The 17,014-nt window shown below is 36.7% G+C and overlaps 1 protein-coding gene across 2 annotated transcripts in view; it reads right to left on the bottom strand.

Annotated features, from left to right (window-relative positions):
- Nucleotides 1-431: 431 nt before the first annotated feature.
- Nucleotides 432-17,014, bottom strand: part of Stambpl1 (STAM binding protein like 1) — a 44,025-nt gene continuing 27,442 nt past the window's right edge. For both annotated transcript variants that reach the window (XM_076834477.1, XM_076834479.1), the window contains 8 exons: nucleotides 13,597-13,672; nucleotides 11,451-11,546; nucleotides 10,094-10,451; nucleotides 8,843-8,967; nucleotides 6,736-6,873; nucleotides 2,372-2,484; nucleotides 1,419-1,518; nucleotides 432-719 (listed from right to left, as the gene is read on the bottom strand). In XM_076834477.1, the coding sequence (XP_076690592.1) occupies nucleotides 663-719; nucleotides 1,419-1,518; nucleotides 2,372-2,484; nucleotides 6,736-6,873; nucleotides 8,843-8,967; nucleotides 10,094-10,451; nucleotides 11,451-11,546; nucleotides 13,597-13,672 (1,063 nt within the window). In that variant the 3' untranslated portion in view covers nucleotides 432-662. The remainder of the gene's footprint in view (nucleotides 720-1,418; nucleotides 1,519-2,371; nucleotides 2,485-6,735; nucleotides 6,874-8,842; nucleotides 8,968-10,093; nucleotides 10,452-11,450; nucleotides 11,547-13,596; nucleotides 13,673-17,014) is intronic.

Below are 17,014 nucleotides of genomic sequence, written 5' to 3'. Positions count from 1 at the left end.
TCTGATTTTAGCTGAGATCTTTTTGTTGCTATTGTTCCTCTTCCAAGCTTCTCTGCTTTTACTCTTCTAAATCAAGTTAATAAATCCTCTGCTGCCCCAGGTCCTCTGACACCTGCTTCCTGAGTGAAAGCCTGCCACCTCATATCCTACAATGATTCACTGCAGACATGAGTCTCAGCCTGGGATTTGATAACACTGAAAACCCAGGATGGGCTCTGCTGACTGCAGCCATGTTTCTTTTCACAGGAAAGCAAGAAACGGTTTGCTGTACAGACCACCTGCATACAGAATTTGTTTGGAATTACATTTTACATAATATTTTTTTAAAATATAACAAAACACCTAAAGGTCTGAACATATATGCAGAGATCTCCATAAACACCAACCATTTTTTTTTTTTTTTTGCAGCACAATTTATTATCTGGTGATAGTAATTGGGTACATTAATAGGTATTTGATTTAACACCATGTGACTCCTCTTGAGACAGAGCAACCCAAAAAGAAAACTTCAAAATGTGCAAGAGCAATAAATATCAAACTTTCTGGTCTAAAATGTATAAATATAAAATATCAGTCATTTCTGGAAACATCTTAAGAAAATCCAGCCACCACATGTCCATGGGCAGATGTCTGGTGTTGATGGCGCTTACATTCGGAACATATCACCTCAGATCCAACACAGTTATTTTTATGTCTTTAACCAACACGTGTTTGCATATCTAGGAAAGAAAAAATCGGTTTTACATCATAATGTTTCACAGATGATTCTCTTTAGGGAGGAAGCGCAGATTTCCTAATTGAAAAAAATTTCCTAATTTAAAAAATATTTCCAACTAGAACAAATATGAGGTTTTATTCATTTTTAACAAGAAAATATTTACAGATTGCCAAGTAATTTCCATGTTAAATAAATTCTGTGCTCTCTAATGTTTCTCTAATATTGTAGCCATAAAACTTCTAAGCAAGCAGATAGAAAATATGTAGTCAAATAATGTATTTCGGGGCTGTACAAAGCTATCCAAAAGTACAATTACAGTTTTAATTCGTTATTAAAAAATGATTCATCCAAATGAAGCAGAAAGAATTCATGAGACACTTAATATCATTGTTTTTGTAATAACTGTTTGCTTATTTTGACACTGAAGAAAATGTTTCAACACCACACAAATAAACAAATATAAAGGTAACTTTATGCATATCAATCCTACTATGGAAATCCTAACATTTTGTTATAAATAAAGTAATAGAAGAAATCAAAGAAGTACAAGATTGGTTTTCTGCGATAAAGCTCTGAACTAAGCAGTACAGTGTTTTACTCCATATCACACTGCTATTATTTTTCTTCTTTAAAAGAGAATTTGGGTGGGGGGATAATAACAAAAAAATACCTGCAAAAGTAACTAACACTGTGTACTCACACTGAATAGTCTGGGGTCCTTGGTGTGAGGATGAAAGCCCTTCTTTTTACAAGCAGAAACTTCAAGCATGCCAGCGTTGGTGAGCCTGAAGATTCCAGTGCTAAATTTCAGGGTCAAAAAGAAAAAAAAAAGGTATAAAATTCAGGACCACTCGGGATTTCCAGATGCTTTACTTCAGTGACACAGCATACATAGTCCCCAAATGGGACAGAGGAAGAAAACACAAAAAAGAAATTCCACTGTGGTTTTTCTAAACCAGTATTTCCCTGACTGGTCTAGAGGAGAGAAACCTACGAGGAAGTAACACCTTCAGGACCATAATGGGTCAGGCAGCTGTGCTGTTGTGTGAAATATCAGAAGAAGATCCCCCCACAGAGGAAATTACAAGGGGAAGATACTTCTAATTTTTCTTATAATGGTATTTATAGCAACAGCAACTATTTATTGAGGGCTTGTTGTGGTGCTCAGTACTAGGCTAAGAACTGTACATACACCATCACTTAATATCACCTTCTCATCAATCCAGGATGGGCAGATACTCACAGGGGTCAGGTGTCTATCCTATGACATAGGGGTCAAGTCAGGATTCCAAAATGCATTTGATTCCTATGACCATACTCTGCAATATCTGATCTCCCCCAAACGAGGGACATTTTGGAGGTAATGAGCCTAAGTCTGTGGAATTTCTTGTGATAGAACATAATACAGTAGAAATAGGTTCTTGAAAATCAAACTGCAAATAACAGTTAAGTACTTCAAGGTCTTATTAATCAAGGAAAGAACTAGGATTTTACCACTGAAAGGACCTTCAAAACCAAAGGCTGCAGAGATACTAGCATATAAGAGCCAACTGCTACCTATTCTTTTTCCCAAAGACCACAAGCTATGTGTAGACACACATGGACCCAGGAGCCCAAAGCCTTCCTTGGGCTCCCCTCCATAGTTACGCTTACTCTTTATGCTTTGGTGAACAAACAATGGCAATAGCCTCTGGTAACATGAGCTGATAGGAACAGTGAGTGTGAAGATCAACACTGGACAAGAAAGCAGTTTGGGTGGGATGTGTCTGTAAAACAGAAAGAGGACAAACTTATTAGGGCAGCTGAGGCTTATCCAGGGCCATAGCCTATTCAAAAAGAAAATTCTATTGATTTTTTTTTTATTTTACCATCATTATTCCAAAAAAGGATGTTTTTCCCTGTAAGGTAATGGGGATTGAACACAGGGGTAGCTTAGTCCACCATGGAGTTACATCCCCAATATTTTTAACTCTTATTTTTGAGACAGTCTCATAAAGTTGCAGAGGCTGGCCTCAAACTTGCAATCTTTCTGCCTTAGCTTCCTGAGAGGTTATAGGTATGCACCACTGCACACAGCCGAATAAGGATTTTTAAAAATATTTTGCTGACATCATCTTTCCTTTTATGCATTCCTATTATTTGCTTATTTGGAGTAACTACGATTTTGAGAAGTGGCTCCCAAGTCTGTTATCTACTTTCTTCTTGTTGGGAAAGAGCTAGAAAATGACTTGCCAGAGGATTTAAATAGATTATCATTTGATCAGCAAAACTCATCCATGATACTTATTTTATTATTTCAATTTTATGTATAAGAATCCTGAGACTCGAAAAAGTATAGTAACTTGGTTAGTAGCTGGTAAGGACTGGAGACCTTGGACCACAGATACTTCTATGCAAAACCATGGAAGGAACCTATTCACTGAATATTCCACATTACTGTGTATCCTTTATGGATCACCATTCTCTGTAAACAGAAAGGTGGAAGTCTGTAGATTGTTGAAGGTGTTTGGGGTCATCATGCATAGCAACTGAATATTCATATTAAGAGAAAGAAAAGGAGAATGCAAATCAAAAGAAACCTTCCAAAGTTCCTCGCTAAATAAAAACTTTGGTTTATCAGAGGCAAGTGAGAGGTTCATATGTGAATAAAAAAAAAATGCATATATAATGACTTAAAAATTCACATTCAAATCTAATGACCCTTGAAAATGGAATATGACAATTTTATTTATGAAAAAAAGGACTTTGATACACACTATCTGTGTCTTAGCTCCACGACTCACTTGGTAAAAGACACAGGGAAGATCACATAGCCTCCTCCTGCTCATTTCATCATTTATAAAAACGTGTGAGAGTCATTTTCTTGGTGGGGTTGTATAAAGATTAAAAGGAATAATCCATGTAAAATTCTTAGAATAGTGCCTAACACAAAAAAAGGAGCCAAAGTCATTAGCTGTTATTATGACTCTGTTCTTGTTATTTTAATGTTGTCATTATTAACTAAGGGCGCAGGCCCATAGTAATAGCTTAATGCCTTTACACAAGCAGGGTATGTGGTAGAAATGCAAGATTCAAAACTCTTCTCTACCTATTTATAGAATAAAGGTAAAATCACATGGTTATTTACAGAAAGATACATGTTCTGCAAGGAAAAATAACTCTTGGCCTATAAAGAATCACATAATTACCCGACTTTCTGTGCTAGGTGTGTCTGTGGGCACATGTGTGTGTGCGCATGCATGTGCTGCATATTGACCCCAGGGCCTCACGCATATTAAGCATGCGCTATATCACTGAGCTACATCCCCAGTCCTATCCTAACTTAAAGAACCCAAATATTTAGTAGGAGCATGAATACAAGGTTTAAAGCCTATTATCTGACTGGGAATGCTTTCTTTGAGTAACATAGTGTTTTCAATGTCTTTGTGAGAAAGTAAGAAGTGGTCAAAGGAACTACTGTGCTGTGGAGGCAGCAGTTTGTCAAACAGGAAAATCTCACTCTACCCGTTAACTTATTTTCAAGAATGTACCCAACATGACTCTCTGAGCCCTTCATGTCTGCCAACAGGAGTCACTTCTATACAGTGAGCACAGGTCTCCTGGGAGGGTGATGTGGCCATTCCCTGAATCCATGGAAACAACACTGATGACGATGATGATGATGATGGAGACAATGATAATAGCTGCAGATGCCATTTACAGCAATTGAATAATGTGCCAGGCACGGAACTAATCACTGATTGAGAATTATATCATTGAATTCTCACAATAACAAGACAAGATCAGTGCTGTCATTATTCTCATTTTATAGTTGAAAAAACTGAAGTAAGCTGGAGAGCAACTCCTTGAAGCTCATTAAGCTAGTCAAGAAATCTAAATTCTATTCCAGGTCTGTCTGATTCTAATTCAGACTTTGTTTTCTATGACTAATTTAGATCTGAAAAAAAGTTAGATCTGGAATTGGTTACTATTATTATGCTCCCTCAAAGCCAGGATAAAAATGTTATTGCAATCATTGAGATTTAAAAATGTAACATATTCCTATTTTCATTGAATCACAATTTGATACAGAAAAATAAATTAAGTAAAAGTCCTAGAATTCTATAATTATGCCAAATTCATTACTTAAACAATCTAAATTCATTATGGCATGCATTCTATATACAGAAAATTATAGGGAAAAAAACATGTGCTTTTAATTTGGAAACTGCTTTAAATAGTCACATTAAGAGAAAGAAAAGGAGAATGCAAATCAAAAGAAATCTTCCAAAGATAAACTACCGTTGACTTGTCAATATAATGTGTGGTTTAAAAGACTATCATTTTTAATTTATTACATTTCTATACTTTAATTCGTTTTGCTTTAAAGTACATTTTTGTACTTAGGTTAAGCTAAATATCAACTTTAAAACAGAGCAATTTTCAAGCACACAGCAAGGCTTATTTACAGGTAGAATGGGAATACAGTCTCCTCTGTGCTCCTAAATCACATAGTACCAAATACTTGACGTGTGTCTGTATATGTTGACCCTACTCAGTGCTTCTCTATAAATAAGAATACAAAATGATCACATCATTCTTCAGGGACTCTTGCCATCATCCAAGCTGTGCTCTGGAAATCTCAGCAAGCATGGGATGACTTGTCTTCACACACTATGGTTTGAAGAATGGTATTCTCTCCAAAATTCTTGCAGAAGCTTAGTGTAACAGCATGAAGAGGTATGGCCTTTGGGAGGTGACTATTAGCATACTTCTAAAAGGGCTCAAGGTTGAAGGGAGTGCTATCTTGCTCTTCTGCCTCTAACATGTAAGGACCTAACATCAAAGCACCATCTTAAAAGCAGAGAGCAGCCTCATCAGATACCAGTACTGCCAGTACCTTGATCTTGGACTTTCCAGCCCCCAGAACTATTAGAAAGAAATCTCTGTTCCTTATGAATTCCTCAACCTCAGATATGTTGTTATATCAGCATGGATGAACTAAGACAGTATCCCAGGTCCAGCTGTACAAGACCAAATAGAAAAGATAGAAAAATAAAGTATCATCACCAATAATAACAGTCAATTTTTTCTGAGCCCCTAGAAAAATATGCTAAGGAATTCATTAAGGATGAATCCAATTATTATGATCCCTATTTTATGGATGATAAAATTGATGTTCACATCGCTTAAGGAACTTACTGAAGTTCCCACAAGTAAATTCTTAGCAGAGCTGAGATTTAAACTCATGTTTATAAGATTTGCAAACACTTTCCTACTCCTATGACGGCCTTGTGGATGGTAGAACCCAATGTTCTTGACCCTACCCATTAATCCGATTCCACGGCCGTTTACAGTGTGATATCTTCTTTCCTGCTCCCAGTCTTTCTCTCTCTTCTTGACCTATAGGGGCAGTGCAGTGAAGTGAATGGACCCTATCTGATATATACAAAAGCTGCTTAAATGAAACATCTTCAGGATTTTTTTTGGATAATCTAATGTAAACCCATAGAAAATATTGTAACTGCTTAGTCAAATCTATAAAAAAAATCTGACTAAGCCTCCATTAACTATGTGAAATCATCAGAAAGAGTCACCTAATTTCCAAACGTTTTAGGTTTTCTTTCTCAACTTCAAATCCCAATTTGAGCGGGCTATGGAGGCACATGCCTGTTAATCCCAGTGGCTTGGGAGGTTGAGGCAGAAGGATTGGAAGTTCAAAGCCAGCCTAAGAAACTTAGCAAGGCCCCAAGTAACTTAGAGAGACTCAGTCTCAAAAAATAAAAGGGCTGGGGCTGTGGCTGTGGCTCAGTGGTTAAGCACTTCTGGGTTCAGTCCCTGGTACCAAAAAAAAAAAAAAAAAAATCCATATTTGACAGGTTTATATACAGCCTAACATTGAATAAAATGCTTTAATATAATAGCATTTATTATACTTAAAAAAATACAAATAAGCTATTTAAGTAAAACTAAATTTCTTCAAGGAGAAAAATAATATGCCTTACAAAATAAACTGAAATCCAACAAGTCAAACATACGTGGATCCATCCCAGAGTGAGGAGATCGTGTTGATCCTGAACACTGAATAATTCTTCTACATTCTCCACATCACAATAGTCTGGCCCAGCAGACTGCTTTGGCACGATCACGTGGGTAATAGTAAATTCATTATGTGTCTGAAAGACAATTAGTAAAAAGAACAGTAATTAGTAAATAGGAAAAAATGGGAAATGTTTTGCCACAAGACTAAAGCTTTCCCTTATAACCTGGCTCCCCCCCTCACCCTGTATACTCCATCACAATTTAAAATGTCCCAAATATAAAAGTGGATTCTTTGCCCCAGGTTTTGAGAGCCAGTTGTTTAGAACTTGAAACCCGCTTTTATAGTAGCAAATCTATCATAAATAGAAAATACCCTTCTGGGAAACGGGGGTCCAGGACAATTTAGTTAATAAATAATATCTTGACAGATTTACAATGGATAAAATCAGAACAAAACAAAGGCAGGTTTCTTTGGAAGGGGAGATGCTAGTTAAATAATTTTGCAGTGTTACTAAAGTACATTTCTAAGAGTTATGCAGATTGATGGTTTTGGTTTTATTTTATTAATTATATTTAATTTCTCTAAAAAAACTTATAAACTTTCTTCTAGTATTGAGAAGACTCACTAGATCTTCCACAATGAAGATAATATTTTGGCTTTCACAGTTAAAGAATAAAAGATAAATTATCCCTCTTAGGAAAAAGATAAGAGCTGCAGTGAGGCTCCCAGGTGGTGAGAGATCCTCAGACCAGAGGTGCAGAGTGCAGAGTCACTGGTGGTGAGAAGCTGTCTTGCCCAAGGCAGGTTGGCATGTCCATCTATCCCCAGCACTATCCTCTCCCTAGCCTTAAGATCTTCCTGCCAGTCGGGCACTGTTCCTTCTGCCTTGATTACAACTGTTCCTTCCATTCTCCCCACTCCTTTCAGGGCTGCTGGATTTACTCTTCAGGCCCAGCTTCAACATCACTCCTCAGGGAAGCTCATCTCCACATCCCTGCCCACAAGGTCAGGTTCCCCAGTTACACATTCCCTTGATAGCCTGCGCTTCCACCGAGAGCACTCAGCCCCACTTAGTCATCTGTCTGATTCTTTACAAGCAGGGACCAAAGCTGTTGCAGGCTGCTGAGTGCCTGGCACAGTGCTGGCACATACACTTAGTCAATGTCTGAGGCAGATGGAATGAATAATGAATGAATGAATCAACCAATCAATCACACCAAATACAACGTAAGATGTAGGAGAGGAAGCTTCCACAGCCCTCAACCCCCTGAAGGACAACCAAGGTGACTGTAGGTGGGAAATGATGGTCACTCACACTGCTCATCACAGGTGGCTTCCCTTTTCCTGGTGGAAAGAGATGATTAAACACTGGAATTCAGCAGGAAGATGTGAGTTGAATAAAACATATTGTTCAAGCAATAATTTTGAGGACTGAAAATGTGCCTGCATCCAGAGATTTAAACTGATACCCAGAGGAAATTAAAAAAAAAAAAAAATGCTTCCAAAGACACATTGCTCATCTTTGTTGTGGTAAGAAACCAAAACCATCCTCGCTTAGCTCCTTCTATTTTGACATTGCCCTTTATCACATACTTCTGGTAACATTTCCATAATAAAATAGAGCCACTGCTTATAGATCTTGGTTTGCCAAAACTATTGCCTTAAACCAAAGAAAACAACAAAATTCCAGTTTTATTCCACATGTACCTGAAAAACAATGGCAGGGTACCTGCCATAGATGAGAGTAGGTAGAAAGTCAATTATATGAACACATTTAACGATGGTAAAGGAAATATGATGTAGCAAACAAGATGAATCTGGAAATCTGAATACTTGTGATCTTCTATTAACAAAGATTTAATTTATGGCTTGATAAATTATTTCAAACAGGCCTTTATATAGAGCCCCTGAAATTTTCCAATCCATTTTCTCAGATTATTCCATGAAAAATGGTTGTATTTTTAGGAGATTAATATTTTAAGGCTGATTTATTATATTTACAGCTCTTAGCATGTTTTTATTCTGCTCTGCAGATCACAAGGAAGCCTACTACTATTTGAAAAATCATGTGCAGATAGATCTAGAAAAAAAAAACAACATACCAGCTTTCCACAAAGTATTCCACAGGTTTCTATTCCTCTTATGGTATTAGATTCAGCTAGCAGCAGAAATTTGTGGCAAAGATCTCTTGATAAGACCACACATCTCAGTCCTTCAACCACTAAATCTAAGATACAAAAAAAAGGAGAAAAAAACTGAAATACAAATCTTCACTTTCCATGTTTTGTTTAAAAACTCTGAAAACATTGATTAGAAGGAAGGTAAAATTACATTTCCTATATAAATTATTTTATAAACAAAATAGTAAAGTGTAAGTACTTGTATATTTTTGTGCCCTGGAACAACTATCTCCCATGAATGTGTATGTTTCTTTTGGCACACAGCAAATATACCATTAAATAGATAGGATGTAGAAAATGCATCTTGTACCTTATAAGACATGATATTAATATTCTTTTTTAAGATTTTTTTTTAAAGATGAATGCAATATCTTTACTTTTTTTTAAAATTTTTATGTAGTGCTGACAATCAAACCCAGGACCTCACATATTCGAGGGCAGCGCTCTACCGCTGAGCTGTAACCCCAGCCCCTGGTATTAATATTCTTTAATATATTTACTAGAAGTTGCTTATGTCCTAATGAAAATTGGTAAGCAAAAGCACATTTTTAAAAATGATCAGCAGCAAAGTAGCTAATTAAACAGTTGCCTATCATAACACTCTGAAAATGAGAACAGAAACTCACATCTGACAGTGTCTGTCAGGAAGAGATCTCTTTAATTTTAGAAACTTGCCAGCACTGATCTAACAATACTAAGCAGCACTAACTGTTGGCAGAAATGTATATGCCGTTTGGATTTTAGCTGTTTATGTGTATGAGACCCTCTCAGCACAGGGATAAGGCTGAACATCCCTGGAATTAACATTTTATTATTGAGCAAAATCTGGATAAGAGATTTACTCAGCAGCTTCCTTTCTTCTCTGGGTAAGTGTTTACCTTAAAAACATATGTGCTTCTTGATTAAAACACATGGAAGGAAAAAAATGCTTGGAATTCTCAAAATTCAGTCCTACAGAGTTTGCCCTATCATTGGGCATGTTTCCTGAAATTTAAAGTTAATATATAGTAAATGTCAGAGAGTGCTGAAAGGGTCATCTGCAATTCACACCATTTAACATAGGGATCCTACCACAATTAGTAATAAAATAAAGAGAGACCTTCCAAGATGCTACAGAAAAATGGTTCCATCAGGGAGCATCGAAGTCTTTGCAGGAGGCATGTCAGCACTTACTCTGAACAGCACTTAGAGTAGCTGCTGGCTTTAAGGCTCTATTCACAGGAGGAGAGTGGCTAGCATAATTGGTTGCATCACTTTTATTAGCTTGATCTGCGAATACATTCAGCAAGGAATTGTTCTGGTGTGCAGAAAAGCAGGACAGAGCACTTCCATCAATCTGCTCTGACAGAGAAGGGGTCTCCTGACTTCGCATCTGGCCTCGGGCTAACTCTTGCTTTTTGAGTTGATCTTCAAAAAACAGAAACTGCTCTGATTCCAGCTGCTGCTGGCGCATCTGAGCAATACGCCTCCTTTCAGCCTCTATCAATCTCTGATGCTCCAGCTTTTTGAGAATTTCGGCTTTGTATTTGTTCTAAAAATGTGGATGCCATAAGAAAAAAAAAAAAAGTTAGTTCTCAAGACAAAACAAAATCATCAAACTGGGATGAGACAGCTTGATACCCTCACAGGGACACTCATGAAACACTAAGAAAAACACATATCACAGCAAAAGCCCCTTAATCTGATTAAGACAGCTGTTCTAAACCTACTCATATTTTACCAGAGACAATCAGTTTCTGCCTTTCCCCAGTGCTTCTGAATATTGGAAAATCAATGTCAGGGTTGTTGACTCAGCTTGACTGGCCAGACCATATGGAACAAAATATCTCACCTCTAGATTGTATTGCTCAATCTAGTAGCCATTAGTCACATGTGATTATTAAAATTTAAATTATTTGAAATTTTTTAAGAATTAGAAATTCAATGTCTCAGTCACACTAGTCACATTTTAAGCACTCAATAGTCATATGTGACCCATAAATTGGTCAATTTCTTCTTTTGATGCCTGTCTCATTTTCACTCTTTATTTAATAATGATCCAGGAAAAACCACCCTTTGGTGCCATGATTACATTATACCCATAGGGTTAGCTGCTCTATCTACAATGTAATATTGACTGTAATGATTAAGAATCAAAATTACATTTCCAAGACCTACATAATTAGATACATCAGAAACCACACACTGTTCCCTCTATTTCCTACTGCCTTTGTTCATCTGGAAAAAAAATCCAACCATCTGGCTCAAGGTTACATTGACAAAAGTTGGTCAAAAGCGCTATTTAAATCTCTGCAGCAAATCTATTTTCTAATGCATTGCTTTATTAGATGTTGTAGGGAAAGAAAAATACCACATCTTTGGTGAGAGTGCTTAACTTGGACACCAACATAAATTTTTTATTGATTTCACATTACTGCATCTTTAATCTTTAATTTAAATGCTTATGACATTTGGAAAACATATACAAGTGAAATTTCAAAAAAATATGCAAAGAAAACAGTCATGAAATAAATGTAGCAATTGAACTTACTTTGCTTTGCAAATATTCTTGGTATTCTACATTATATTTCTTTAAAAGGTCCTTTTTCAATTCATCTGTCCTTGGGAATGCAATCTCCTTCAGTTTCTTTTAAAAATATATATATACATATTGATTAGTAGGATTTTCAGTATGCTCGTTCCGATCATTAGCTGAGAAAGAAAAGCAGCTGGCATGTGTATTAGAAATCAAGACAAGAATAACCAAAGATAATGGCAGAAAAATAAATTTCTCCATTCTAGGGCTCCAAAATATAACTTTCAGCAGGGAAGTTTTTTTTTAAAAAAATGAATATATATATATATATTGACTCCATTGTTTAGATACATACTTGTTTAGGCAGGTGCCCCACTTTTTAAGGATTAGGTAGAATCACACATTTTATATGTAAATCATGCAGCATCACAGACATTGGAGGATGTTTGATGGGTAGAGATTCCTAGACATGTCAGAGTGTAGAAGGCAGCTGAGTCACAATTCATAAGAATATATTTTAGGACCTAATCATAAATCTACAGAATTAACATAGAGAAAGGATTGCGAAATCTGCATTTCAAACAACTTCCCCAGTGATTCTTAATGGCAGGAAGATCTGGGAATCACTACCCTCCTTTTTGAGATGAGGAAACAAAGGCCTGGGGAGATTGTTGAGGGTCAGACAACCAGCTAGTGGCCCAGTTAGGACTAGAACCCAAGTCTCCTGCCTCTAGACAGGCTCTTCCACCAAAATTTCTGTTCTTTAATCCATTGTCATTCAATTCATTCATTAATTCACCCATTCATTCACCTATCCATTTATTTAACAAGAGAAATGTACAGAAGTTTTCTCCTACCAACAAAATGTGAACAACCCTCCATTAGAGGAAAAGAGTCACCTTGGCAGCCTGGGACTTTTGGTTTCCATACAGAACTCTCTGAGGCTAAATGAGCTGAGGGGAAATGCTATATGAAGACACGATAACACAGTGACTATAAACATTTTTAAAAATGTAAATAACCATTTGACAAAATCTGAGTTCTGCTTCCAGGTAGCCTCAGGTTTCATAGGACTGGTAGGAGACCCTTTATTCCATAATGTGATAACATAATTTTAAAAAGTCATCTAAACATTTCATGCTGTGATTGCCTTTGTATACATTACTTTAACTCCTTATAAGAGCAACACAAACCATTTAAGAGGAATAAATGGGAAACACTGTACATGTTTATTCAAAAGGATACATTCTCAGCTAAAGATATTAAAGTGAATGTTTATGATAAATGCATTGCAACGATCTTTCTTTTCCTGGAGAATATTTAAGGCAGACCACCCTGTCAACATTTTATTTTTTTAAATATTTTTTAGTAATAGATGGACATGATATCTTTATTTTACTTATCTATTTTTATGTGGTGCTGAGGATCAAACCCAGTGCCTCACATGTGTGGGGCAAGCACTCTGAGCCATAATCTCAGCCCCAACATTTTATTTTGCATAAGACCAGTTCTCTAAGAGGCAAACAGAGTCATGTGCCAATTACGGATGGGGACACATTCCCAGAATACCTTGATTCTAAGAAATGTGTCATTTAATGATTTTGTCATTGTGTGAACATCAGAGTGAACTTACACACAAACTAAGGCAGTTATGACGTCACTAGGCAATATCACTTAATGGGACCACGGTCACACATGCGATCTGTGATGGACTGAAGCATCATTATGCAATTATGACTGTGGCTAGAACTTTGTGGCTGCCTTAAAAATCAATGTTGATTTTCAAGTAGTTGGGTTCAGGGCTGTACAGATTGATCAAAACTAGTCGAAATGACTACCTCAAACAAGCACAGGGAAATACATAACCATTCTCTCTACCTCTGAGAGGAACTGTAAAAATAATTCCTTCTTCATGTCAGTAAGTGATTGGGCACATTCTCTGTCTTCTTTTCCCTCCAACATCAATTAGAGACCTCACACTGGCTCAGTCATAATCATTAAATGTCTAAAAAGAAATCGAAACATCATGCCTAATGGAATGAATTTCTTGTGCTCAAACTCTCCAGAGGAAGAGATGGGGAGGAATGGAAACAGGAGGGAAGTCAATAGTGGATACTTATGGAGCATTTGATCCCACAGCAGAGAATCGATCCCATAATACCTTCATAATATCCTGCTTTTCAGGCACTGCACATTGTTGGTAATCTCGGTGGCTAGGAAGCTTTTCTACAAACAAGCTAGAGAAAAAAAAAAAAAAAAAAAACATATCCTTAGCATTATATGACAGCAAAAGCCCCAAGACAGTGTTACGGTTTGGACTTTTAGTTTTCCACAAAAAAAGCTCATGGTTTGAAAGTGTGGTCCTCATTATAGCAAGGTTCAGAGATGGGGCTTGTAGGCAATGATTAAATGATGAGAGTTACAAGCTTATCAGTGAATAAATCCATTGGATGGATTAACAATTTGAATGAACTACTGGGTGGTAACTGTAGGCAGGCAGGGCGTGACTGGAAAAACTAGGTCACTAAGGGTGTGCCTTTGGGAATTACACCTTGTCCCTCCTCTCTCTCTCTGCTTCAGCCTTCCTCCACCAATCCTTCCACCATGATGTTCTGCCTCACCTGAGGCCCAGAGCAAATGGAGTTCAGTGAACATGAACTGAGTTTCTAAAGCTGTGAACCCCAAAACAAACTTCCTCCTCTAAGTTGTTTTTGTCGAGTATTTTGGCCACAGTGATGAAAAGTTGATTAACACAGATGGGAATGAGCATCCTTTTCAAAAATGACATGCTTAGTAACTTATTATTTAACATACAGACTTTTCATCTACCTTCTCAGTAAAGTTGGCATGGTTATTGTTTTGGCATTCTGGAGCAGTTAGACTCAGCAAATTAAGGACTGAGGCTAACAGGGTCAGAATACATTACTCCCTATATAGACCAAGTCACTTTGGTCTTTCCCAGGCCCTGGACACTTGATCCCACGAGAGCCCCATCTTTCTCATGTGTGTAAGAGTTTGGAAATATAAATCCTTTCTCACCCTTGAAAAAGACTCAACCAACTATTAGTGAACAGTAGCACCATCATGTATGAATCAAAACGCTTAAACTGAAAACCCAAAACTAAGAGAAATGACAACCTAAATCCCTAGTTGGTTGGGAGGTGTTAATTAGTAGTTAATTATTTGTCACCTCTTTTGGAGGAACAAGATACAGCAGAATTGAAGGTAAATTCATGAAAACCAGGTACACAGCTCTCAGATAAAGTGAAGATACTGTTTCCACAAGGGCGGGAATACTTTTTTGTGCACTGATGTGTCCCCAGCCTGAACTACAGTTTATAATAGTTACTGAATAAAAATTTGTAACATTATCATAATGGGCTAGAAATATAATTTTTGACCAACCATTACGTGGTATCTTGCAATTACTGATTCTATTGTTTACAGATCAGGTATACATATTTATCAACTCAATTTCATCTGATTACAAGGCTATAGGGGAAAACAGGAATGGTAATATCCAATTGTCAAATAACAAAATTAAGATTTACAGAAGCTACAAAACAGTTGTTAACTGCCTAAAACCTTATAAATAGAGTAAAATCAGACATTTAGAGCTGTAGGAACCTCAGAGATTTTCTTCCATTAAGTCCTTCAATCATAGATGAGGCAGTGAGGTTCAAGAAGCATAAGTGAAGTACAAATTATTGCACTGCTAACACTATAATTCAAGGAAGTAACTCAAGGAAGGAATAGTGACTTTTCCTTCTCACCACCCTTGTGATTCCAAAGGACTGTGTGTAAAATGGAGAAAGTAAAATAAATATTATTCATTGGTAACATAGTTCAGAAACAAATATTTCTGGCAAGTCTTGGTTGTCAATGGTGGTAGGGAACCTTCAATTTCATAGTTATCGCTTAACTTTAACTCAGGTAGGGAAAAGGTTTCCAACCACAACCATTTCTTAAATTTCCAAGTTAAATTTTATTGTTCACTAATGTATAAATTTATAGTTTATGTAAACCACTTTTAACTTTGCCCTTGGTAGAATCATGGAGAACAGTTTTAAAATATTTTCTTTTCAATTTCTGAAATGTTTTTATGGTAAGTCCCCAACTAAATTTGTGAAATTATAAGGTAAAGAAATACAAATGATAAAAAAAAAAAAGAAAAGAAATACAAATGGTCTACATAGTCATTATCTACATGATCTAACTTATATGTGAGATTTTAAAAAGTCAAACTCAAGGAAGCAGAAAATAGAACAGTGGTCACCAGTGGTTGGGGATATGGAGGGAGTTAGGAGATGCTGGTCAAAGGATACCAATTTCAGTTAGAAGGAGTAAGTTTAGGAGGGCCCGTGTTCAACATGGTACTCATGTAGTGTATACTTGGAAAGTATCAAGAGAGTACACTTCAAATATTCTTGCTACAAAAAAAATGGCATTTGAGGTAGTGAATATGTTAATTAGCTTGATTTAGTCATTTCACAATGTATATATATATATATATATATATATATATATATATATATATATATAAAAACAGCCCTTTTCTGTATTATATTTAGAGACAGGGTCTCACTGAGTTGCTTAGGGCCTTGCTAAGTTGCTAACTTGGCTTTGAGCTTGAGATCCTTCTGTCTCAGCCTCCTGAGCCTCTTGAATTACAGTCGTGCACCACTGCACCGAGCTAAAAGTAGATCCTTCTAACAAGTTAAATCGCTAAACCTGCATGAAAACTCAAAATCCCATTTCTGTTACCTCTTTTTTTTTTTAATATATATATTTTTTAGTTGTAGATCCAACACAATACCTTTATTTTTTTATGTATTCATATGTAGTGCTGAGGATCCAACCCAGAGCCTCAAATGCACTAGGCGGGCACTCTACCACTGAGCCACTTCCCCAGATCCTTTCTGTTACCTCTTAACAAGGACATGTTTCTAACAAATATCCAATGGGGACGTGACATTTTTACAGAGATGGCTATTTCGAGGTAGCCACTTTCATTCAACATTTTGAATACCCTTTTATACATACAATTCTTACACAGCCAAATTGCCTTTTCTCTTCTTTTTTTTTTAAGAGAGAGAGAGAGAGAGAATCTTTTTTGTAGATGGACACAACACAATGCCTTTATTTTTTTTTAATGTGGTGCTGAGAATCGAACCCACGACCCTCCCGTGCTAGATGAGCACTCTACCGCTGAGCCACAATCCCAGCCCCAAATTGCCTTTTGTTTAAAGAAAAAAAACTAAGGACTAAATAAAATAACTGTATCCTTACCCTGAACCACATCTTTCCTAAGTTCCCCAACTTGTCCCCTAGTCTCAACTCACCAAATCAAATTTTAAAAATTCTGATAGCATGTTCCAGGTGCTAAGGATGGAGCTATACTACAGTTCCTCCTCTTAGAAACCTTACATTCCAGTGAGGGAATAAAGGCATGAAACAAGAAATGTTACTTTTGAAAAGTGAGACATTCAGGTTTCCAGGCTGGCCTACAGAAAGCCTTGATCGCTCCCATCTAAGTCTCAGAGAAGGTGTCTAAATGCCTTTCAGTAAACTTCTTAGTA

Source organism: Callospermophilus lateralis, chromosome 15 (assembly GCF_048772815.1).
Source record: "Callospermophilus lateralis isolate mCalLat2 chromosome 15, mCalLat2.hap1, whole genome shotgun sequence".
Classification (NCBI taxonomy): Eukaryota; Metazoa; Chordata; class Mammalia; order Rodentia; family Sciuridae; genus Callospermophilus; species Callospermophilus lateralis.
The sequence above is the reverse complement of the archived record's forward strand: the minus strand, read 5'-3'. Positions and strand labels throughout refer to the sequence as shown.